This window comes from Erythrolamprus reginae, chromosome 5, assembly GCF_031021105.1.
Source record: "Erythrolamprus reginae isolate rEryReg1 chromosome 5, rEryReg1.hap1, whole genome shotgun sequence".
In the NCBI taxonomy this organism is placed as follows: domain Eukaryota; kingdom Metazoa; phylum Chordata; class Lepidosauria; order Squamata; family Dipsadidae; genus Erythrolamprus; species Erythrolamprus reginae.
Window position 1 is genome coordinate 76,861,647 of NC_091954.1, and position 26,449 is coordinate 76,888,095.

At 44.0% G+C, this 26,449-nt stretch overlaps 1 protein-coding gene across 1 annotated transcript in view; it reads right to left on the minus strand.

Moving 5' to 3' along the window:
- The window catches only part of SNED1 (sushi, nidogen and EGF like domains 1), a 106,619-nt gene extending 80,421 nt beyond the window's left edge, over window positions 1–26,198 (minus strand). Inside the window, exon 1 of the mRNA XM_070753233.1 lies at window positions 25,760–26,198. Coding sequence (XP_070609334.1) covers window positions 25,760–25,969 — 210 coding nt within the window. The 5' untranslated portion in view covers window positions 25,970–26,198. The remainder of the gene's footprint in view (window positions 1–25,759) is intronic.
- Window positions 26,199–26,449: the final 251 nt, after the last annotated feature.

A 26,449-nucleotide genomic window follows, 5' to 3' on the forward strand; every position in this document is an offset into this window, starting at 1 on the left:
ATACAGTCATACCTCGTCTTACGAACCTAATTGGTTCCAGGGGGAGGTTCGTAAGACGAAAGGTTCGTAAGACGAAACATTGTTTCCCATAGGAAACAATGTAAAGTCAATTAATCCGTGCAACCAAAAAAAAAACCCGCAAAAAAAACGCTGCCGCCCGGCTGTCACTTTTTAAAACAGCTGCGCGGCTTCCCAGCAGCCTCCGAATGCCGAACGCGGAAGTTCGGGTTTGGCGTTCGGCTTCGGGAGACAGCTGGGAAGCCGCGCGGCTGTTTTAAAAGGTCACAGCCGGGCTGGCGGGCTTCCCAGCAACCCCCCGAACCCCGAACCCAGAAGTTCTGCAAAGGTTCGGGGTTCGGGAGGTTGCTGGGAAGCCCCCCAGCACGGCTGTGACCTTTTAAAACAGCCGCGCGGCTTCCTAGCTGTCTCCCGAAGCCGAACGCCAAACCCGAACTTCCGCGTTTGGCGTTCGGAGGGTGCTGGGAAACCCCCCAGCCCGGCTGTCACCCTTTAAAACAGCCGCACGGCTTCCCAGCAGCCTCCGAACGGTTCAGAAAAAAATTGCCTCTTCTTACGAACTTTTTTCGTGTTACGAACGCCAAACCCGAACTTCCGGGTTCGGTGTTCGGAGGCTGCTGGGAAGCCCCGCCGCCCGGCTGTGACCTTTTAAAACAGCCGGGGGCCTTCCCAGCAGCCTCCCGAACGCCGAACCCGGAAGTTCGGGTTTGGTGATCGTAACACGAAAAAAGTTCGTAAGAAGAGGCAAATTTTTTCTGAACCCCGGGTTCGTATCTCGAGTTGTTCGTAAGACAAGGGGTTCATATCTTGAGGTACCACTGTACTAGTTGGTCACAGGCTGAATATAAGTCAGTAGGATATTATTGCAAAAAAAAAAATTCACCTTTTCATTTATTCAACAGTTTCAAAATCATGAGAAGTAACTGTAATATTACGTACTGATCACCTCTTTCCCCCTTTCAATACTGAGTCCAATTCTGGAAGCACACTTTAAAATTTATTTAGATAAATTGGAATACTGTAGGTTCAGAAAAGGGCAATGTGAATGACCAGGAAATTATAAGCAAAATCTTTGAAGACAGATTGAAGGAACTGGAAATGTTTATCCTTGAGAATACATGATTTATGTATGGATATAACAGCACTTGAAAAATATCTAAAAATATAAAGAGAGTCAAGACTTGTTTTCTGTTATTCCAGAACAGAGAACCCAGAATAGATTTATTTATTCCAGGAAGAAAGATTTCTCTATATAATGATTATAACAATCTCTTATCTCCTTTTACATCTCTCCAAGTAGAACCTTCCATAAAGGATAGGTCATTTAAAGCAGGAGTCTCCAACCCCCAACATTTCTCCCTTAGACTATCCACAATTGACCTCTCCAGGTTCCTAAGAGGTCAGTAAGGGGCGTACATAAGTGCACTAGTGTGCCTTTCGTCCCCTGTCCAATTGTCTTTCCTTTATCTCATATATCATATATATTTTCTTCCTTTCATATATCTTCTCCTTTATGTTTACATATTATCTTTATATATATTACCTCGTGTCTATTCTCTTCCATATGTATTGTGCATTGGACAAATGAATGAATAAATAAAACTTTAGGACTTGTTGGCTGAGGAATTCTGGGAGCTGAAGTCCACAAGTCTTAAAGTTGCCAAGGTTGGAAACTCCTGATTTAAAGCTATTAAAACTGAGTGGAACAGGAGGTGTCAGAGTAAGATTAAAACATCAATCTTCTACTACATTTGGAGTCTGTTTGGAATCACCTTTCTTCATTCTGCCACTCTGAAGGACTGGCAAAGCAGATCTTCTAGGATGGCATCCTTTTATCTCAATAGCACCTTCCATAGAAGTTATAAGACATGCCAGGAAGGATTTTTATCTTAACACCATTGCATAATAACCATTGCTGTATGCAAGTAGCAAGTTTGAGAGTGGAAAGAGACATTTCATATCACTCATTGGCTCCTCTGATTTCTCTCTTCTCTCCCCAATTTTTGAACGCAATCAGAAGGGCATCAACTCTGCCCATCAGAAAAATCCAGGCAAGATTCCATAGACATCTGCTTTTGATGCTTGTGTGGAAAAGAAGCCTTGGCCAATCCTCTATTTAGCTACTCCCACTACAGCTGTCAGTGGAAGCCAGAGTTCAGTATGTTAATGAGGTACAAAAAAATCCTCCTTTAAAGTTACACCCCTCACTTCCCAAAGGAGACATGCATCAAACTATTTCATTTTAGTGCGTCTTGCTTCCCTAGAGTCATCCCCAAGTGATTGCTGCCAAATAAAACATTGCAAAGGAGAACATATGTAACACAGACCCGAGGGGTCAGGTCTGAAATCATTCACAAATGGAAGCTAAGGCTTAAACTTTCTGCTCTTAATCCTAATGACAATCGGAGCAGAATATTCTCACCCTCTGTTTCTGCAGCAGGAGAGATGAGTTTACGCAATACAGTACCTCTCGTTTCAAGTCTTTTCAGCATCATCAGTTAATCTGATATTCTGATTCAATCCTGAGATGCAAGAGGCTAGACAGAAAAACTAACCTGTGTTTTCCTTCCATTTAATGATTTGCTTCCTTTCCCTCTACCTGTGCAATTTTTCTAAGTGCATATTGAATTTGCCTTGAGCTGGAAATGTTTCATTACTGTAGTCAGATTTTAAATTTCCCATGTTCTGGCAAAGGAATCAATATCTCTCAGATACAATATGTGGAACTCTTAAAGAGCCAGTTCTCTGCTTGTACTTGTCAAACAAATAAAATTATAAAAGAATCATAAAAACCAGTGTACATACTGATACCATCAGTACATATTTTAACTTTAAAAATGATAGTGTTCAAAGTGTTGGTTATGACCTATAAAGCCCTTCATGGCACCGGACCAGATTATCTCAGGGACCATCTTCTGCTGCACGAATCCCAGCAACCAGTTAGGTCCCACAGAGTGGGCCTTCTCCGGGTCTCGTCAACTAAACAATGCCGCTTGGTGGGACCCAGGGGAAGAGCCTTCTCTGTGGCGGCCCCGGCCCTCTGGAACCAACTCCCCCCAGAGGTTAGAATAGCCCCCACCCTCCTTGCCTTTCGTAAGCTACTTAAAACCCACCTCTGCCGCCAGGCATGGGGGAATTGAGATACTCTTTCCCCCTAGGCCTTTACAATTTTATGCATGGTATGTCTGTATGTATGTTTGGTTTTTATAATAATGGGTTTTTAATTGTTTTTAGTATTGGATTATTATTGTATCCTGTCTTGTTATTGCTGTTAGCCGCCCCAAGTCTCCGGAGAGGGGCGGCATACAAATCTAATAAATAATAATAATAATAATAATAATAATAATGATATAAGCAGGGTAGCATTCCTGTGACTATGGTAAACTGTTATATTACTTTATTTTTACAATTGCTAAATATCTTTAAAAATTATGGATTGAATCTAAGGTTCTCCTGGACAGTTTCCTTAAATCAGAATCTAACATTTTTCCTAGCAGTATATTTACCCACTTCGATATGTGGGTAGGTTGGGACACAAATAGGTTGGGAAACAAAATAGTATTTTAGTAATCCTTATTAAAAGTCCATTTTGATAGCACAGCGAGTCACTCGAGTAACTGACGGCGCTCGAGCGCTGCAATGGCCCAAGCACCGGCAGCAGGGGTAGGCTGGACCCACCAGGGCATGGAACTGTTCTCCCGATGGAGCCGGGCGTCGGAGTTGGGGGGAGCAGAGCGGCAAAGAAAGTGCAGGGAAATCTTCTGGCTGTGAAGGTTTTTTCCTCTAAATGTCACACGCACAAGCTCCCCGTTCCACTGCCAGCCCACCATGCGCCTCTGGGGAGGGGTAGGCTGAGCGCTCCGCCACGAGCTTTAAAAAGAAAGGCAGAGAGAGGGCGAGGTGAGACCTTCAGTTTGAGCAGCTCTGCAGCAGTGCGTGTGTGTCCTGTGGAAGGGAAAGTGGCGGTCGTTCCTGTTGCTCAGCTGATGCCGCTGCCCAAACCAGAGGTCTCGCCTCGCCCTCTCTCCGCCTTTCTCTTTAAAGCTCACGGTGGGGCGCAGAGGAGGTCGGCAAACAGGCCTTGAAGAGGCAGAGCCATCGCCTGCACCAGCGTCATGTTCTTGGGGGTCTCTGTAGCAGCGGCTGAAACTGGAGCCGTGGAGTGGAGCTCAGCCAGAGATCCGCCGGGACTGGCTAACTTGGGTGGTGTGCCTAGGAGGAACAAGGTTCCGCCGTCTTGTTCCTGTAGAGGCACATGGTAGGCTTACAGCAGAACGGGAAGCTCGCGCGCAAGACAGACACAATCCCCACCTCCTCCCTCAGGGCAAACTTCTGTGGCTGTAGCGGAACCTTGTTCCTGGTAACTTCATTTACCACTGCATTTTCTACCCTCGACTTATACTCAAGTCAATAAATTTTCGCAGTTTATGTGGCAAAAGTAGTTGTCTCGGCTTATAATTGGGTCGTATATATGGGTATTTATTTATTTATTAATTCAATGAATGCTCTGGTTTTCTATGCTCAAGAATGCTCAAATTTAAAACATAAAAACAGAACATTTATGATTTCTGCCTATGTGGGGCAAAAGCAGTTTGTTTTGGAGAAATATTAGGAATTAAATTTTATCTTAATTCCTCCCACGTACTGCAAGTATAATTTTCTTCTTAAAAGGAGACCCCACCCATCAATTCATAATAATAATAATAATAATAATAATAATAATAATAATTTATTAGATTTGTATGCCGCCCCTCTCCGAAGACTTGGGGCGGCTCACAACAACGATAAAAACAATATTATACTGGCACAAATCTAATATTAAAAAACCCTAAAAACCCTATCATAATTAAAAACCAAACAGCACATACATACCAAACATAAATTATAATAAGCCTGGGGGAAAGGTGTCTCAAATCCCCCATGCCTGGCGGTATAGGTGGGACTTAAGTAGTTTACAGAAAACAAGGAGGGTGGGAGCAGTTCTAATCTCCGGGGGGAGTTGATTCCAGAGGGCCGGGGCCGCCACAGAGAAGGCTCTTCCCCTGGGGCCCGCCAGACGACATGGTTTAGTCAACGGGACCCGGAGAAGGCCAACTCTGTGGGACCTTATCGGCCGCTGGGATTCGTGCGGTAGCAGGTGGTTCCGGAGGTATTCTGGTCCAATGCCATGTAGGGCTTTAAAGGTCATGACCAACACTTTGAATTGTGACCGGAAACTGATCGGCAGCCAATGCAGGCCACGGAGTGTTGTAGATACGTGGGCGAATCTGGGAAGCCCCACGATGGCTCTCGCGGCTGCGTTCTGCACGATCTTGTTCTTATCACAAGCAAAAGTATTCTGAGGTGTCAAGCTTGTTGCATATAGGCATGATAGTACTGAAGGAGTTGGTCCACTGCCTCTTGTGAAAAAGGAAGGCAGCTGCAATGGGGAACTAGTTGTATGGTCTGTAATGCCATAGAGCAGAGGTGTCAAACTCATGTTATCATGGCGGTGTCACGTGACGTTTGGGAGTTCCCCCCCCCACTTCACTAAACTGGGTGGGATCAGGGCCAGCATGTGACGTATCCAGGCTGCGAGTTTGACACCTCTGTTATAGAGTAAGAAGAGTGACCCTTTTATATTCCTTAGGGAGGAAAGAGCCTTTATTATGACACCCCAAGAATTTCTCCAACACAACATTTCCTAGCCTGATTCATTTTTGTTTCAAGTTTCAAGTTTTATTGGATTTATATGCCGCCCCTCTCCGAAAACTCGGGGCGGCTAACAACAATCATGAACAATATACAATAAAATCCAATACTAAAAGTAAATTAAAACCCCTTAATATATAAAACCAAACATACCTACAAACATACCATGCATACAGTTGTAACGGCCTAAGGGGAGAAGAAGTCTTAATTCCCCCATGCCTGGCGGCAGAGGTGGGTTTTAAGTAGCTTACGAAAGGCAAGGAGGGTGGGGGCAATTCTAATCTCTGGGGGGAGTTGGTTCCAGAGGGCCGGGGCTGCCACAGAGAAGGCTCTTCCCCTGGGTCCTGCCAAGTGGCATTGTTTAGTTGACGGGACCCGGAGAAGACCCACTCTGTGGGACCTAACTGGCCACTGGGATTCGTGCGGCAGAAGGCGGTCCTTTTGCCTTTGTGCTTGATGTTGCCTTTCAAAGCATAGCCGAAGGCAAACCACTAAAAATATGGCTCTATTATAAAGAATAGGAGCACTTGACAGCTACTCCATGTAAATTTAGAACTGAGCCAGTGTAGTCTAGATGGGGCAGGGTTGAATTGAGTGATGCAAGAAGGATGTGCAATCTTATTCTTTGATCTTTTTCTTGGGAAAAAATTGCTGACAAAAGAAGTAAGGAAAGAAAAAAGAATATACAAGTCAGCATTGATTCTACACACAGACACATCGACACACACACATGGTGGCAGGTTCTCAGATTATAAAAGTATTACACAATCATTTTGGAAGCTACAAAGGTTTCATACCCAGGCTACTTTTCTGAATCTGATGCCCTCTAGATGTTTTGGAATTCAATTCTTTTAACCAGCAGATAGAGAGATTATCTAGCTGTGAATTGTGAGAGTTAAATTGCAGCACATCTGTGGGCATTATGCTGCAAATAGCTGCATCAGGAACACAATAGAGTAGGAAGGATTAGTTAAAAAAAAGACATAAGATGAAATGGTTGGAGGAGGGGGGGCATTTTTGACCATCCCAAATAAGGAGTTCTCAACAATGAGAACCAATGGCATTTTGATACAAAATGGTAGGGGTGGAGAGGACAGAGTCTGTAACCTCTGCAGAAATATATGCACCTGAGCAATTGAAGTGAATTTTTAGGGGGCGAAAATCTAGCTAGTAAGCAAATTAGTCAATCAATTGGTCTCTATTAGAATAGGATTTGGCTGCATGGGATTTTAAAAATACAGTGACAAATAGAAGACCAGCCGCTTGTGGCTGATCGCTGGTTGTGATGGCAACAAGCAACACGGACCATCACCCGTGCCACAGGGAGTTGCGTGGGCGACCACGCCATGGCGTGGTCACCTGTCATGCCCCACCCTGGGCACAAGGCATGACATTTTTCGAGAGTGAGGCGGTGAGCCATATATAAGTGCAGGCTTGCCGCCTGCCGCCCTCTTTTCCATGCAGCTTGTCGGCACGATTGCAGCGCAATGAGCCAGGCAGCAAGGGATGTGCACATCGCGCATCCCTGATGGTGGCAGAAGAGCCACCGAAGCCGATCCTCTTCCTCATCAACGAAGGAGAAGGACGTTGTCCATAGCAGGCCCATGGAATTGTTGCGATCACCAAGAGAAGCTCAAGGTTTGGGCGGCTAGTGCCCGGGATTGCCGCTATCCCTGGGTGTGCGCTGCTTCTTTGGCAAGGGGGTGCTGGGAAGTTTCAGGCTTTCGTGGTGAGGGGAGGGGAAGGTGACTTGCCTCAGGTAACGGGCCACAGGCTCAGTACATTGGAGTTGGGCCCAGCATGGCAGGCCGTGGTAAACGCATGCCACGGGCTCAGTACATTGGAGTTGGGCTTGTCCTCAAGTGGGGCAAGGTGCCTTCATGAGCTGGTGCAGGTTTAGGGGGAGTAGGGAGCCAAAATAGAGATTTGACTCCTTGCTCTGGTGGTATGGGGCAGAAATAAGGAGCTAATAGCAACTGCGTGATCTCCTTTGGAGCACTTTTTGGAAGACAAAGGACCGCTACTCTCTGGAATCCCAAGTGCCAACCCGGTCAGGGTGAAGGAGGAGGGGGTGCCATTGGGGCTCATCCATGCAAGCCTACAGGCCACATGCCGGATGGAGCCTTCCCTCATGCCTTGGGCATGGCTAAGAGCAAAGAAGGTCAAGGGCAAGGCCAAGTTTATGGCCAGGGTCAAGGTCAAAGGCAAGACTGATTCCTTTGCTCAGCGGAGGGCTTAGACCACAGTTGCCCAAGTATGTTGAACTTGATTTCCGCCCCATTTATTTCATCTCTACAGGTCCTGATTTAATAAATAAAGTGGTCCGTGTGATTACTCCAGCGTTCGTCGCAAATATTGATACAGAAGAATCCACACAACTTGGGACACAGCACTGAATCACATTATACACCCACACATGCATGCACGCACGCGTGCACCCACAACCACAGCCACATATACATAAACATATACATATACATTTACATATATTGGATGGGGAGGATGCCATTGAAATTCTTGTCTCCTGATGATTGATTGGATAAGTCTCTAAATGGCATGATTTCAGAAGTGGTTTGCTATTGTCTTCTTCCTAGGGTTGAAAGTAAGGGACTGGCCAATGGTCACACGGCTGGCTTTCTTCTTAAGGTGGGACTAGATCTCACCTTCTCTTGGTTTCTAGTCTTGGGCTTGAATCACTACACCAAACCAGCTTTCATAAATTTACACTCTGAATATTTTGAGCCCAAGGTTTCAAACTGATTGGCATTTGCATATACATTCATAATAAAGAAGGGAATGTGGACCCAAGAGGCTATGCTGGGAAAGAGAAAGCACCACTCTACATCTTCACTGGCAGTTTGAATTTACAATGGGGCACTTAGTCAAGTTCTGACAGTAGATCAGATACCTAGAAATGAAGACCAAATTTTCATTATTCCAATCGAACTCAATGCATGGTTTGGGAATGTAAGGGTACTGATGTTGAACTGTGGTGAAGGAATCATATAAAAATGCTTTTACAACAGCCATAATATTTCCTCAAGATTTTGGCAATCTTCCTTGAGATCTTTCAAAAATTATATACAGTGGTACCTCATGATATGAACCCCTCGCCATACAAACAACCTGAGATACGAACCTGGGGTTCGGAATTTTTTTGCCTCTTCTTACAAACTTTTTCCATCTTATGAACCCCCCGCCGCCGCTGAGAAGCCCCGCCGCCCAGCTGTCGCTTTTTGAAACAGCCGGGGGCCTTCTCAGCGTCCTCCTGAACCCGAACGTCAAACCCGAACTTCTGGGTTCAGCGTTTGGGAGGCCACTGAGAAGCCCCCCGGCTGTTTCAAAAGATGACAGCCGGGTGGTGGGACTTCTTGGTGGCCTCCCAAACGCCGAACCCGGAAGTTTGGCAAAAGTTCGGGTTCGGGTGTCCACCGAGAAGCCCCGCCGCCCGGCTGTCACCTTTTCAAACAGCCGGGGGGGTTCTCAGCATCCTCCTGAACCTGAACGCCAAACCCGAACTTCCGGGTTCGGCATTGGGAGAACGCTGAGAAGCGCCCGGCTGTTTCAAAAGGTGACAGCCGGGTGGCGGCGGTTTTTTGTGTTTTTTTTTTCATTGCATGCATTAATTCATTTTACATTGTTTCCTATGGGAAACAATGTTTCGTCTTATGAACTTTTCGCCTTACGAACCTCCCCCGGGAACCAATTAGGTTCGTAAGACAAGGTATTACTGTATTCTCTTGATATCATGAAAGGTTCAATTTTTTTTAAAGAAGTGTATAATTTTAATTATTAAAAAAATCAACTGGAGGCCAATGGTAGGTTCTACAAATCAAAGATACACAAGCAAAGGTTAGGATTAGGATGAAGTTAAGATGAAGAGAAGGAGGAAGAATGGTTGGATAGCAAAGATTCAAGGTTACATAGATTGGTACGCCATAGATGTACAGAGTTTTCTACCAGATGATGTACCTTCCCTGCCATCCCTCAACTGGAAGCTTGTCCTGTCACAGGTTTGTATACAATGCTGAATTACTTCCAGCTGTGTGTTTCTCCCAAACAGAGATCTCTAGACAAGATGTTAAAGTAGATATAGCAATTATCAGGGCTGCAAAAATGCAGATTCCAGACAGGCACAGAAGCTACAATCCCCCCAACCATCACATCCCTGCCCATAGACACCAAGAAAAAGAACAACAAAAAGGGATGGAAAAGTAAGATACAAGCATAAAATGCTGATCATAGAAGTATCATAGAAATTTATTTTTTTCAGTACAGTACATCATTAGTTGATTGCAGACAGGTAAATGTATGTATGTATGTATGTATGTATGTATGTATGTATGTATGTATGTATGTATTTAGACTTGTAAACCACCAACTCCTTTGCTGGCCAGCAGACAGCAAAATAGAAACAACAATATAAAAACAATAAAACAATTTATATTTAAATTTATATTTAAAAACCTGAAAAATCACCATGAAGCTCTGAACAGAATATAAATGTCAGGAACTGTGGTGAACACATAGCATAAATCATAAAATAAAATGGTAACTCTCCATGCTGCTAAAATTTTGGTCTAAATATTAATAACTGGATAACTTAACTATCAAAATATTAAAATTTTATGCAATAAGAAACCCAAAGTAGTCACTTTGGATTGTTCAAAAACGCGTCCTTGCATTTTTGCACTGCTTTCTTTCTGTTAGGTACAAACTATCTCCTCATAAACACTTCCATACTATATTGTGAACAAAGAAATTTCAGAAGTTATGTTGGTTTGAAAATAATACCGTAGCTTCAGATAAAACTTCAGTTAAATATATTTTTACAACAATTAAAAATCATTCTTCATTTAATGATCCACATTAAAAGGATGAATGTAGACTACTGCACAATGTAATGCCTGGCCGGTGCTTCATTCCCCGGCCCGGATTTGCTGCAGGGCCAGGGAGACACGGCCCTTCGGCGTAGCCATCTTGGAAAAGGCTGAGATCTCGCAAGATTTCGCGAGATCTCGGCCAGCTTCTGGAAGCTTCGGCCCTGCCGATGACGTCATCTGGGGGCAGAGCCTGTCAGCCCTATAAAAGGGCTGGACAGGCTTCAGGGCCTCCTTTTTGCCCTGGACGACGAAGCGAACACCCACCCGCCCTCCCTATCTTTGAGTGTGCCACTGTGGGTCGCCCTTAGGGGGGCCGAATAGGAATTTTTGGCGGTCTCGGTATTTCCTGTGACCGTTTTTTTGCCTATTCCACACTGCGGTGACAGATATGCGGTTAGGGGGTGCTTTGCCCCCCGTTTAGGTTAATTGGCTTACCTCTGGTCATTTGGGTAGGCAGGTTAGGGGCGGAAAACTGGGTTGTGTTTAGCAACTGCGTGTTCTCCGTTGGGCATCTTTGGGGATGGTTGACAGGTTCTCTCCAAAGGCTCATGGTGTTAACGACCTGAGCAATTGGGGGGAACCTGTTTTGGGTCCCGCCCATTTCCTTCCCCTTGTAGGGGTTAGACGGCGGGACCTCCCACATGCAGGTGCATGGCAGAGATTCAGGTGAGGGCGTGGCCCTTCACCTGGATCAGCATGGAGCTACACCCATAAGTTGCCCCGGAAGTTTTTCTGACGTCATTTTCTGCCCCGGAAGTAATTGTTTGACCCTGCAGGTCCTTGTTTAGGGTTATAGTTAATTTATGCTAATTTATTTGAATAAATTATGCTAATTTAATTAATAAAAATGACCCATTTTAAATCCAGCTCTTTGTGTCCGTGTCGTTACTCCGCCTCTGCTGCAATTCACCAACAGTATATGTGGCTAAGTATATTGTAAGAACTTAGTCAATTCAGCAATCCATGGTTTTAAAAAAGCCTTAGCTTAGCACAGTATGGGAATCCAGCCGGAGGAAGAGTGGAAGAAGAGAAATTAGACAATTACACACTGCAGTGGAAAGTTCTAGCTTAACCATTCCCTACAATGCTAGTTTTTGGTGAAGAAAGGATTTTATTTACTTAATTGAAGGAGCAATTAATTTATGCCAACGTAGAGTAACCAAAAACAGATTCTCAACCTCTCAAGAATTACACACGATGGAAAACAGTCATATGCACATCTAAACATGAAATTTAATGGATTTCTTTGGGTCAAGTATAGCCCTTACATTTGAGATTTTTATCTTATTATATGAATCAGAAGTGGACGGGGGGCCACCCCCCTTTTGTGAGGAAAATATGGAATGGGTATATTTTTCTTATGATCTCCAAAAAAAGAGATTCTAAAGCTGAGATATCCACAGTATTTTATTACTATCTGGGTTTTTTTTTTGGTAAAATCATTATATTTTTGACATTTTCTTATCATGTAAAAGACAGTCAAATTAACCCAACCTTCTGTCTGCCATTCAACTAAACCGATGTTTTTCAACCAGTGTGCCGTGAGACATGGTCAGGTGTGCCGTGGGGAAATTAAACATGGGTCTCCAAACTATGGCCCGCACCTCCATCTGAACATAAACATTCCCCTCACAATCCCTCCAGCTATCAGTGACAGGAAGAGTGGAGGCACAGGGAACGGTCACTGACCAATCACCTTCTAGGATTCATCCCAACCACTAGTGATGAACCAATAGCAGGCCGCCTCTCATCCACACCCAGGAAGGTCCCCGCTCGGGCTGCCGTGCACTTGTCATTGTGTGGCCGCGGCGAGTAGTTGAAGCTGCTACTTCTCCCCATGGTCCTGATTTCTAATCCTGGTCAGGACTGGAGGTAAATGTTTAACTATAATTATAATATGGAGTGTCATTTTGTGTCATTTTGGTTGGTGGTGTGCCCCAGGATTTTGTAAATGTAAAAAATGTGCCGTGGCTCAAAAAAGGTTGAAAATCACTAAACGAAATCACTGAATCACTGACTATAAAGAGAAGTAGACTATGTTTCACGGCACACTAGCGTGCCGCGGCACGCTGGTTGAAAAACACTGTTGTAGGACATGCTCATGTGCTTCCTATGGTGTGCCACTAGAGGGCAAGCTGGCTTTGCACCAGAAAAAAAGATAAGCATCATCCAAGGTACTCTCCCTCTGTGGAACTGCCTCCCAAATGGGCACCTCAACCAGAAAGGTTCAGAGGACAGGAATTTGACTGCCTGCATGAAGCACCAACTCATCTCCCCACTGAAGTGGTACCTATTTATCTATTCACTTTCAAACTCTTAGGTGGCCAGAAGCTGAAGTGAATGACAAGAGTTCAATCCGACACACAGTGCAAGCGCTTGAACCACTGGAGAAGAAACCATCTCCAACATCAATAAGCTACTGAGCCATTACATATTTTTACTGTTGTAGGTTATATACAGTAATACAGTAACAGCCATTTCCTTCTGCCCTCCTTATACCAATGTTTGGAGTCTCTTTCTCATACTCCCTCCTTTCCAGAGTTGAGATGTTTATTGTGTCTTTTATCAGTTGCATACCTTTCCCAACTTTACCTTTGTTTTTCTCCCAATCAGTATCCATCATGATGTTTACTGATTGACATACACACATAATTGTATGAATGGTATGCAAGTATGCTGATTGGATAGTTTAATTATCAGTTTTAAAATAGGGTTTTATAGTTTTAGACTGCATTTTTGATTTCTTTTTATTGTATTTTTATTTTTATGTTGTTGTAAGCCATCCTGAGTCCTTCAGGATTGGGCAGCATAGAAGTCAAAATAGATAGATAGATAGATAGGTAGGTAGGCAGGTAGGTAGGTAGATACCTACCTACCTACCTTCAGAAGAGAAGGATTTAGGGGTAGTGATTTCTGACAGTCTCAAAATGGGTGAAGAGTGTGGTCGGGCGGTAGGAAAAGCAAGTAGAATACTTGGCTGCATAGCTAGAGGTATAACAAGCAGGAAGAGGGAAATTGTGATCCCGCTATATAGAGCGCTGGTGAGATCACATTTGGAATACAGTGATCCCCCGGTTATTGCGTCCCCGACCATTGCGAACAGGCTAATTTGCGATTTTTGAACCCGGAAGTCAGAACACCATCTGCGCATGCGTGCCCTTTTTTTTCTATGGGCACGCATGCGTAGATGGCGCCGGGCAGATCAGCTGCTGGGCGGCTTCCCTAGGTCTTCCCCCTCTTGGCGGGCATCAGCGAGGAGTTTCCCCACCGCCCATGCAAACTCCTCGCTGCTGCCGCTTCGCTCAGGCCACTTCCCAGCTGAGTACTCAGCTGGGAAGCGGCCCGAGCGAACGGCTTGTCCGCAGCCTGCCTGCCCGCGCGCCTACGGTACGCGCGCCCTTCTCCCGCCCACGCCGTTCGCTCGGGCCGCTTCCCAGCTGAGTACTCAGCTGGGAAGCGGCCCGAGCGAACGGCTTGTCCGCAGCCTGCCCACGCCGTTCGCTCCCCCTCTTGCTGGCGGGAGAGCGAGAAGCCCTCCCCAACACCCGCTCGCCCGCCGTTCGTCGCTCGCCCGCCCTTCGCCCGGCCACCCGCCGTTCGCTCGCTGCTCGCCCGGCCACCCGGGTTCGTTTGGCTTGAGGGCTCAGTTGGGAAGGCGCGCGGGTGTTTTAAAACGTCGCCGCCGACATGGGGGGCTTGCTAGCACCCCCCCAAACCCGGGTTGGGGGTTCGGGGGGGTGCTAGCGAGCCCCCCATGTCGGCGGCGACGTTTTAAAACACCCGCGCGCCTTCCCAACTGAGCCCTCAAGCCAAGCGCAGAAGTTCGCCTTTGGCGCTTGGCTTGAGGGCTCAGTTGGGAAGGCGCGCGGGTGTTTTAAAACGTTGCCGCCGACATGGGGGGCTCGTTAGCACCCCCCCAAACCTGAAATTTCACTGAAAGAGTAGTAGATCCTTGGAACAAACTTCCAGCAGACGTGGTTGATAAATCCACAGTAACTGAATTTAAACATGCCTGGGATAAACATAGATCCATCCTAAGATAAAATACACAAAATAGTATAAGGGCAGACTAGATGGATCATGAGGTCTTTTTCTGCCGTCAGTCTTCTATATTTCTAGATAGATAGATAGATAGATAGATAGATAGATAGATAGATAGATAGAAGCTATTTTCAACCAATAAGTTAATCTTTCTTAACTAGCCAATGTTCTACAGTATCTATAGACAGAATTTTCAACTTTAAAGACTTCTTGTTTTCTTGCAACAAGTTAAAAATACATATTTCAATGCAGACATTACAAATAATGTCATCTGATTCCATTTTTTACAGATGTTATCCAGATGCATTTAGACCACATTCTAAAGATTGCATTTTGGAAGGTTTGGTCCAAGTACTCTAACCCTTTACTAATTTATTTCATTAATTTAAAACATTTATACAGTATACTATACACGCCCATAAGCGACTGAGCAGCCACCAATCGAAAATTAAAACATACAACATCATATTAAGACTATAAATCTAAACACATTAAAACACTAAGAACGTGTCGCCAAATCAAACTTCTAATATCCCAGCACTTAGGGAGAAGTCAAGTTCAAATCTTGAGGAAGGTAAGAGAGGTAGAGGCCTGCCAAATGTCAGACAGCAAAGTGTATTCCATTGCAGGAATGAAATGCTCTAGTTTCCCTTATGCTGGTCGGTCGTCAGAGAGCCAGTTGTGAAGGCAGTGTGAGGCTACCCCCTCCCGACTGGACACCACCATTTGAGGTTTTTTACCCCCTGTACACGCAGAAAGCCTGCATTTCGCAGATCGGGCTTCATTTATTTACACAGCCTAGTTTCTGGCATGCAATACAGTGGTAGGCTGCTACTGGTTTGCACTGGTTCAGTGAACCGGTAGAAGTGGTGCCAAGAGGCCCCATCCACCTGCCCAGAAGTCATAAAAACTCTCTGTGCATGCGCAGAAGCATTGCACATGTGCAAAACAAGCAAGTGTGTATTCACACACAAAGTTAAGTGGAAGCCACCACTGATGCAATGGACTGGTGGTGGTCCATGGATCAGGGGTGGTGGAGCCCTGACCTAAAAGTTGTTCACTCATCTCTGAATTTTGGAAATAATAATGTAGGAATAATAATAATTTAATAGAAAACGGATTATAAAAGGTAGCTCCGTTTCAGATTATGTAAATAGAAGATGATGATCTGAATGATCTGCCATATTTTAAACCATGAAACAGGGAGTTGACCAAGTGGATCTGAGTTTTCAATGTAGGGAAGTATTTAAAAATCAAATGCTCTTATCTACCTTGTTCTTCCCAAAAATAAGACCCTATCTTATATTTTTTTGAACCTTGAAATAAGCATTGGTCTTATTGCCATATACTCAAAAGTGCAATTGGACTTATATCAGGGGATGCCTTATTTGGGGGAAACAGGGTATTGTTCATCCTACCAAATAATTATACCATTTGGCGGGACCCAGGAGAAGAGCCTTCTCTGTGGCGGCCCCGACCCTCTGGAACCAGCTCCCCCCCAGATATCAGAATTGCCCCCACCCTCCTTGCCTTTCGCAAGCTCCTTAAAACCCACCTCTGTCGTCAGGCATGGGGGAATTGAATTTTTTTTCTCCCTTCCCCCTAGGCTTATAGAATTTATACATGGTATGCTTGTTGGTATGATTGGTCTCTTAAATTGGGGTTTTTTAGATTACTTTTTAATATTAGATGTTACATTGTTTTCTTCATTGTTGTTAGCCGCCCCGAGCCTTCGGAGAGGGGCGGCATACAAATCTATATAAACTAAACTAAACTAAACTTAAAATGCTGAGAAGGGAAGGGATAATTTATGACTTCTCCTTCCTTCTTAGAAGCTTTTGGTCAATCCAACTCTATGGGTTTTTTTTAATGCAAATATAGTGCATTATCACTATTTCTGGAGCAAACTAATAAATAAATAATAGAGTTGGACAGGACCTTGGTTGGATGTCTTCTAGTTCAACCCCTGTTCCAGCAGGAGACCCTACCCAATTCTCAACAAATGGCTGTCTAATCTATTTAAAAACTTCCAGTGTTGGATCACCCATAACTTTGGAGACAAGTTCTTCCATTGATTAATCATTTTCATTGACAGGAAATTCCTCCTTAGTTCTAGGTTGGATCTCTTTATTAAGCTCCCATTGTTACTTCTTGTCTTGCTTTCAGATGCTTTGGAGAATAGGTTGACTTCCAGTTCCTGTAACCATTCATCGTATGGGTTAGCTTCCAGTCCCCTAGTCATCTTTACTGCAATTCTCTGCACTTTTTCTAGAATTGCAACATATTTATGATCATGGCAACTAAAGCTGGCTGCAGTATTCCAAGTGCGGTCTTACCAGTGCAGTATAAAGTAGTACAGTATTAACATATTGTATGATTTTGATACTATCCTCTGTTGATGCAGCCTATGGCTGCATTGGCCTTTTTGGCAGCTTCAGCGCACTGATCCCTATCACCTTTGGGAATGTCCACATAGAGGTGGAATGTTACACATAAAGCTGTGGTACTGTTTGCAAAATGGAGAGAAGACAAGCCATTTGATGTTGACGAATCCAAAATAGTTACCTGGTTGCCCAGGTGCGCCTGGTGCACCAGTTGCGGCCCTATTTGGACCGGGAGTCACTGCTCACAGTCACTCATGCCCTCATCACCTCGAGGTTCAATTACTATAACTCTACATGGGGCTACCTTTGAAGAGTGTTCGGAAACTTCAGATCATGCAGAATGCAGCTGCGAGAGCAATCATGGGCTTCCCTAAATATGCCCATGTTACTCCAACACTCCGCAGTCTGCATTGGTTGCCGATCAGTTTCCGGTCACAATTCAAAGTGTTGGTCATCACCTATAAAGCCCTTCATGGCACTGGACTAGGGTATCTGCGAGACCGCCTTCTGCCGCACGAATCCCAGCAGCCGGTTAGGTCCCACAGAGTTGGTCTTCTCTGGGTCCCGTCGACTAAACAATGTCATCTGGCGGGACCCAGGGGAAGAGCCTTCTCTGTGGCGGCTCCGACCCTCTGGAATCAGCTCCCTCCAGAGATTAGAATTGCCCCCACCCTCCTTGCCTTTCCTAAACTCCTTAAAACCCACCTGTGTCGTCAAGCGTGGGGGAACTGAGACATCTCCCCCTGCCTATGTAGTTTTTGTGCATGATATGACTCTATGTATGTTTTATATATTGGGGTTCCTTGCTTTTTAGACTTTTTTAAATGTACTATTGCTATTTTAGATTTTAATTATTAGATTTATCATTATGTATTGTTTTTATCACTGTTATGAGCTGCCCCGAGTCTACGGAGAGGGGCAGCATGCAAATCTAATAAATAATAATAATAATACCCTTTCTGTGCTGGTTTATTTCCGTGTATCTCCTTGCAAATGCTACCCCCAAATGCATCACAACAGGAATAAGAGAAGCTGGGAAACAAAATGGATTAGGCAAAATAGCATCGCTCATAGGAAATTGCATCCTCTCTCTCATTATAGAATGAAAAATAGTGATGAAAATATTCTATCACTCCTATATCTTTCTTGCTGACTTAACTAATAGTCACCTGTCAGTGTATGTCAGTATTTCACTGTTACTCACCTCATCTTTTAATGGGCCGAGGACTAGAAGTGCCTTTATTTATTCATAGTCTCATGTTTATTTTCAAAGATTTAGCATAAGGCCAAACATTTGGATTATATGAGTATAATCTACTTCTGAACGAACCGCATTAACACAAATATTCAATGTGTTGTCATGTTTTAATGAACATAAGAGAAGGGTCAACTGAGAAAGTTTTCAGCTGAACTCATCTTTCAAGAAGGAATTTCTTCAAAAATGATTCCTATAAACAAACATATTTCTAAAGAAAATGTCAACAAGCTGATAATCCTCAAGAGTCTAAGTATAGCTAAACTATTATATTTAGGTGCATTTTATGATGCTACAATTCCTATTACAGCATTGGAAAAATATATTTTGAATATACTTATCACCTCTATGTTGCAGAATGATATGTTTTTTGTGGACTTTCAAATGCACACTAATTTCATGTACCCTGATAGGGGAAACTACTTGGAATACTGCCTAGGGTATGCATACACAAGAAGTCTGTTTGCTTGTCATATACGATTATGGTATGTATCACAAAAGCAAGACAAAAGTAATATCTGTGGGCAGACTGACAAATTTAATGAGTCAAAATCAGAGGAGGGATTCAACAGTCGTTGGTTTATGGAATTCACTTCCAGAAGAGGTCGTGACAGCTGTCAGCCTTGATAGCTTCAAGGCAGGATTAGACAGATTCATGGATGCCAAGCATATAGGTGGCTATTGAAACGGATGTCCAAGTGCTGCCTCTATGTTGGTTGAGGCAGGCAGGATTCCCTTCAGTACCACTTGTTGGGGGTCAAGGGAAAGGGAGGGTCTTGCCTTCTCTTTCTGCTCAAGATCCCCATGGACAATTGGTGGGCCACTGTGTGACACAGAATACTGGACTCGATGGGCTTTGGACTGATTCGGCATGGCTCTTCTTAAATTCTTATGACCAGTTCTGAAGAACTGGTAGCGGAACTTTTGAGTAGTTTGGAGAACCAGCAAATACTACCCCCATCTATTATCTGCCTCCCGAGTCCCAGCTGATAGGGAGAAAATCGGGATTTGCAGTAATCTTCCCATGCCACGCCCAACCAGCCACGCCCAAGCCACACCCACAGAACTGGTAGTAAAAAAATTTGAATCTCACACCACTGATCACAATGAATCCAGAGAGTCACTGACCTATTTCCTGACAAAGCAAAAGGCATCTTTTGAGTCTACTTCTATATTGCTAAGTAACAAATTTAGCAGGGGTAATGTTAACATTCATTATTTTGTAGAGGAAATTGAGATTGATTGATTGACTGACTGACTGACTGACTGACTGACTGACTTATTTATTTATTTATTTTATTTATTTTATTTGTATGCCTCCCCTCTCCGGGGACTCAGGGCGGCTAACAGCAATAATAAGACAGTGTACAATAATAATCCAATACTAAAAATGATTAAAAACCCATTAATATAAAAACCAAACATACATACAGACATACCATGCATAAAATTGTAAAGGCCTAGGGGGAAAGAGTATCTCAATTGCTCCATGCCTGGCAGCAGAGGTGGGTTTTAAGTAGCTTATGAAAGGCAAGGAGGGTGGGGGCAATTCTAATCTCTGGGGGGAGTTGGTTCCAGAGGGCCGGGGCTGCCACAGAGAAGGATCTTCCCCTGGGTGCTGCCAAGTGGCATTATTTAGTTGACGGGACCCGGAGAAGACCCACTCTGTGGGACCTAACTGGTCGCTGGGATTCGTACAGCAGAAGGCGGTCCCTGAGATAATCTGGTCCGGTGCCATGAAGGGCTTTATAGGTCATAACCAACACTTTGAATTGTGACCGGAAACTGATCGGCAACCAATGCAGACTGCGGAGTGTTGGTGTAACATGGGCATATTTGGGAAAGCCCATGATTGCTCTCGCAGCTGCATTCTGCACGATCTGAAGTTTCCGAACACTTTTCAGAGGTTTTGCTTGATCAGCACCACAAAGGAATTTTCTATTTGCTATCATGGGCAGGTAAAAGAAAACAGTGAGACAATGGAGGAAGACAATAAGATTAACTATCCTTTAGGAGGTGAAAATAGGAGGCACGTTGGTGATCATGCAATGCAGAGTTCTTAAAATTGAAGAATATTAAGTTCAGTAGAAAACATCTTAAACTTCAAGGAACTAAATTCTAATATTCCCAGAGCAGTGATAAGTAGCATTCCATGGCAGAGGAAGTTAGTGGGAAAAGGAGCTAAAAGAGAATAGAATAGAAGTTCCTAAAAAAGGAAGTGTTATAATGCCTATTGGAATCAGTTTCAATGAGGAAAAGCAGAGAAAGTGACAATCCTAAAGTATCATACTGGAGTGCAAATCATCTCCAAATTTACAGACTCTCGAGTTACATCAGCCCATGAATCTGGGTAGCAGAAGAATTTGGAAAGACTATGCTGTGCTTTTCCTTGAACCCAAAATATTTAGGCCATTATGCCTCCTTGGCTGCAGAGTGTAATTGCCTAATACAGCAAAGACACTCCGATTCTCAACATCCTGTTACAGCTTTGATGCCTTAAATTAAATTAGACTGTTTGACTGTCCCCAAGTAAATCCAGATGGTTTTGGAATAATATAAGTGACTTCAGAACAACAAAAAATAGAGGGCAGAGGCAAGAATCTTAGCAGGCAGATAACACTATTCATTTCTAACATTGCAGACTGGAGTTGTTATGGAACGGGGTTGGGGATACCCTATCCTTCAAGAATTTTCAGGGAGATTGTAGAACCCAAGTCCGGCCTTCGGTTTAAATTTAAAACCTGAGAAACAATGGCTGCTGAAGATACTGAGGCTAGGATAAGTTACATTAAAGGATATTTATGGAAGAATCATGTTCTTTCCCTTCCATAAACATCAAAAAGCTTCTGATTAAGTGGTCTGTCTTTCAACAATGTAAAGTGAGGAATAATGAAGGGAAAAGGAGACTACTGTACCGGAATCACAAAACATTCTTTCTGTGAACTTCTTTAGATCCATGTATCTAAAGCACCAGAGCTGAATACCTATTTTCCTAGAGAAAGATGACAGGAGATAAATAAAAAGTTAAGAGTCCCCTGTCTCATCTTACTGATAATCTACCAAACACTTCCTCCACCTCTCCTCCAGTTTATTGCTCCAAATCTGCATTATGGGAATAATAATATTGGCACACTGTATGCTATTTTGATTAGATGGTGCACTAGATAACATGCAGCCTTAAAAATAGCTCCTCCAGATCCCAAAAGGCACATTAAAATGCTTACTTTTTTTAAAAAAGGCAAAAATTATTAAAAATTATTTTTCTAACTGAAAAACAATTCTACTGTTATAATAATAATAATAATAATAATAATAATAATAATAATAATAATAACAACAACAACAACTAAAACAACAACAACAACAGAGTTGGAAGGGACCTTGGAGGTCTTCTAGTCCACCCCCCTGCTTAGGCAGGAAACCCTACACTAATTCAGACAGATGGTTATCCAACATCTGCTTAAAAACTTCCAGTGTTGGGGCATTCACAACTTCTGGAGGCAAGCTGTTCCACTGATCAACTGTTCTGACTGTCAGGAAATTTCTCCTTAGTTCTAAGTTACTTCTCTCCTTGTTTAGTTTCCACCCATTGCTTCTTGTTCTATTCTCAGGTGCTTTGGAGAATAGGTTGACTCCTTCTTTGTGGCAGCCCCTGAGATACTGTAAGACTGCTATCGTGTCTCCCCGATCCTTCTTTTCATTAAACTAACCATGCCCAGTTCCTGCAACTGTTCTTCACATGTTTTAGCATCCAGTCCCCTAATCATCTTTGTTGCTCTTCTCTGCAATTTTTCTAGATTCTCAATATCCTTTTTGCATTATGGCGACCAAAACTGAATGCAGTATTCCAAATGTGGCCTTACCAAAGCCTTATAAATTGGTGTTATTTAGCGTTACAATTTATTTATATTTAAAAGGAGTAGAATCAAATTCAATTTCAATCCTGGACTTACGAATTGCTTTTTGGGGGTATGGCTTCAAGCACGGCCAAGTGTTATAATTATGAACATCACCCTCTAGGCTGCTTGTGATTTTTTTAAATATCTAAAAGCACTATACAAACCATAGTATTGTTGCTGCTATCAGCAAGCTAGATTAGATCATAAACTATCATAGCTTTTCCAACTGATTATGATTAGTGCTAAATGGTTTGGAAAACAAGATAAGTTTGAAGGATTCCTTAATTCACATTGTATTCCTAATAACCTCAAAGTTTAAAATACAATAAGTTTCCATTTGGATAGGAGCTACAAATTTCAACCAGCAAGATTCCAATACATTTGAAAGACACCAATTTATTAAAATCAACCTAAACACCAAGCTATGCCAACTATTTGGTTAGCTATGATTAATACTGATTTTTGTTGACTGCACAACCTCCAGTTGTTAACCATATTATTTACAAAGCACTCAGAAGTACAGTATATTTATTCTGTGAATGTGCTTGAGGGTATGAGTAGAGGAGGAATTCTAGTTTAATTTCCACAATTACTGGACAGTTGAAAAGCTGTTACAACATGACAAATACAGTATGTGTGATGCCAAGAAGACAAATATGTTGACTGTTTTTGGTTTTCTCTTAAAAACAAAGCTAAACAATTCCTTAGTGATTTTATAGCATCATCTTGTCTTATCTTGGCCAAGCTGGTTGTCCTCTACATGTTTTGGAGCACAACTCTTACCAGCTCCAACTATAACATTTTAGCTGATTACAGATGCTTTCCAAAATAACTGAGAGAGCTTTTTTTAAATTTGCAACTCATACATTTTAACCCTTTGTTCTTTTGATTAGAAAACATCCATAAGAGTAAAGGAAAAAGCAGATTCCAGGAAGTTGTTTTAATAGTCAAACTAAATCTGGAGCAGTGAGGTCAATCAGGAGCAAAGCACCTTCGTGTGTTTTTTTAAATCTAGAACACCAAAAATGATATTATTCAAAGAACATCTTTTCAAACTGGAATACTTAAATAAGTTACATTAAAACAAAACCTATTGCCCTCTAGGATTAGCACTGTTCAGTCTGCGGAGAGGGTCGGCATACAAATCTAAATAAAAAATAAAAAATAAATTAATTAATAAATTAATAAAAAAAAAAATTGGGACTTTAAGCCAGAATTTCCTTTTTGTCTCATCTCTCCCTGCAAACCATTGATGGCTTTTCTTACTGGTTTCTTATATATTCTATCAGTTCTTTCACTTTCTTACTATGAAAAATGTATTATAACAGTTGACTTTATCTTGCATGTAAGTTGGCATATTAAGTGACAGTCATAGCAAGTGAAACAATCTCTCTATCCTAACCATCCAACAAATGCAAAATCTCTCTCTTGTCAAACTTGAGTACTGGACACATGGACACATCTGTGTAATTTTCTTAGTATCATTACAGAAGTGGTTTGCCTTTTTCCAGTTCAACTTTCGGCCCTGAGATTCCCCTAATGGTCTCTTGTCCAAATTCTAACAGACTTGGCCCTACTCAATTTTTTAAGATCATCCAAGTTCAGCTGTGCGTTACCACCTAGCCAGCTGTGCGTTACCACCTACCTAGTTCAGCTGTGCGTTACCACCTACCACCTAATCAAAACACTGGCTGTTAATATGAGTGATTTTGTGTGAATTCACCAGCTTTCCTAACTTGTTTTGTTTTCTAATGTGTTATACTAGATCTTCCATGATCATTAATCAGCAATTCAGAGAAGATTGTTATGTCATCTTTCATAACACCCCACTGTCTTTCTAGCATCCTCTTTGAGGACTGTGGGGAGGAGGACTGTGGAGAAGTTTTAAACAAGATACTTAAACTTTATTACAGCGGTCCCCAAACTACGGCCCGCGGGCCACATGCGGCCCACTGAGGCCATTTATCTGGCCCGCGGGTCTTTTCCAAGGCCGCACTGGAAAAGCAATCTCATCTCACCCGAGGTAAAGTAAGGCTTGCCGAAAGCTGAGCTGGGCACAACACACACACACATACACACACATACCCGCCTCCTCCTCTTTGAGTTGCTAGCTCCTGTTTTCTGAATGGGGATTGAATGGGAGTCCGGGGTCGGAGGGTGGAGGCTTGTCGGCTGAGTCCTCCACGGGGAGAGAAGAGGCACAGTGAAAGAGGGAAAAGAGAGAGAGCGAAGTGGAGAGAAAGAAAGAAAAGGGAAAGAGAAGGGAAAAAGAGCGAGGGAAAGAGAAGTGGAGAGGAAGGAAGGACGGAGGGAAGGGAGGGAAGGAATGGGGAGAAAGAGAGGGAGAAAGGGAGGGAGGAAGAGAGATAGCAAGAGAGAGTGAGAAAGAGACAGAGAGAGCAAGAGACAGAAAGAAAGCAAGAGAGAGAGAGAGAAAGCAAGAGAGAGAGAGAGAGAAAGCGAGTGAGTGAGAGAGAAAGAAAGAAATAAGGTATGTGCAGTGTGCACAGGAATCTGTTCATAGGTTTTTTTTATAGTCCGGCCCTCCAACAGTCCGAGGGACAGTGAACTGGCCCCCTGTGTAAAAAGTTTGGGGACCCCTGCTTTATTATCACCTTCAGGTCTAATCTTTAGGAAGTTGACTCAGTTCCGAGTTTCCTTTCAGACGAGTTAGGTGGTTCAAAGGCTGGGGTCCAGGGGTGAAATTCAATTTTCCCCCTACCAGTACTGTGGGCATGATTGGTGGGCATGGCAGGGAAAGGATACTGCAAAATCCCCATTCTCTCCCCATTGCTGGGGGAAGGATATTGAAATTCCCACCTCAATCTGGGGCCAGCCAGAGGTGGTATTTGCAGGTTCTCTGGAACTACTCAAAATTCCCACCACCTCTTCTCCAGAACCTGATGGATCCTGCTGAGTTTCACCCCTACAGGAGTCTCAAACACTTGCAGTGAAGGGTAAGATCCATTGTCCTTGGGTAAGACACTTAGGATCGGCACCCATTGCTTCGAAGACAGAGCATCCTGGGGCAGGAAGCAAAAAAAGCAAGCATCTGACATAGCAGTACAACCTAATTGGCAGGCGCATCACGGAGGGGAAAAAATTCCTAATGGCAAGCATGGCAGTTAACAAATATTCAGAATTAAAATATGTTTTAGAAAGGGGGCTAGGGCCGATGCATTGTTACTCTATTTATTTGTTTGTTTCGTCAAGTACATATTGGAGGTATGTAAAGATATAATAATATTCACATACATGGTGCTAGTAAAAAACATTAAAAAAGAAACTTTAGGACAGGGGATGGAAGGCACGCTGGTGCACTCTGCACTAAGGCTATTGCTTCTCGTCTATGGAGATTCTCAGTCACCCAGGTCACCAAAGGTGCTTTTGCAAGGGGGCAGCTGGACTTTTTTTGCAAGAGCTGAAGAAGCTTCTTGGACAAGAAGCGAAACGTCTTCAAAGGCAAAAACCTAGAAAGCCCAGTTGCCTCCTGGGAAAAAACCCCAAAAAGACACCTTTGGGACAGGACGGCTTCTCATGAAGCCCCGCGCGGCAACTTCCCTTAGCCCCGACGGGACGACTACTCACGTAGAGCGCCGTGTGAGTCGCACCGAAGAAGGGGAACTTGACGGCGATGGGCAGGAGCCCCGAACCGCCGTCGTCTTGCTGCGCGGTGGCCGCGTCCCCCTCCGCCGGCCCGAAGGGATAAAAGCCCGCCAGCGGCACAGCGCCCTTCGCTCGCAGGCGGCACCAGCTGCCCAGCACCAGCAGCACCAGCCATCCGGACAGGCCCCGCATCTCTTCGGCAGGCGTCGCGGGCGGGAACGTGGAGACGGGGCAGCGTGCCCTGGCAGGAGGGAGGAAGAGTTTGGCAGCGGAGGAGCGAGGACTTCTCCCCGGGCTTCTGTGGCGACAGGACCCACGCCGGCTCCCACAGCCGCCCAGGCACGCTCGGCGAGCGACCGAGAGACCAGCGGTTGCGGCTCAAGCGAAGTCCCGCGCGCTCCCTCAGAGCTCTCTGTGAGGCGGCGAAGGAGGGCGCAGCGCCTCATTCACACAGGTCAGGGACATACATATTCATATCCTGGCCGGCCAATTGGGATGGGAACTGAGGGAGGCGTCCCGGGGAACTCGGGAGGGCGGAGTTCCAAGTGCTCAGCCGCCTTCTTAAAGCCCCATGAAGGGGCGGTCGAGGCTTGGACTCGCCGGAGCAGCGGCGTGGCAGGCAGGCGAGTTAGTTCCCCAGGCGCACCGAATTGCATTCTTTGGAGCTGCCGT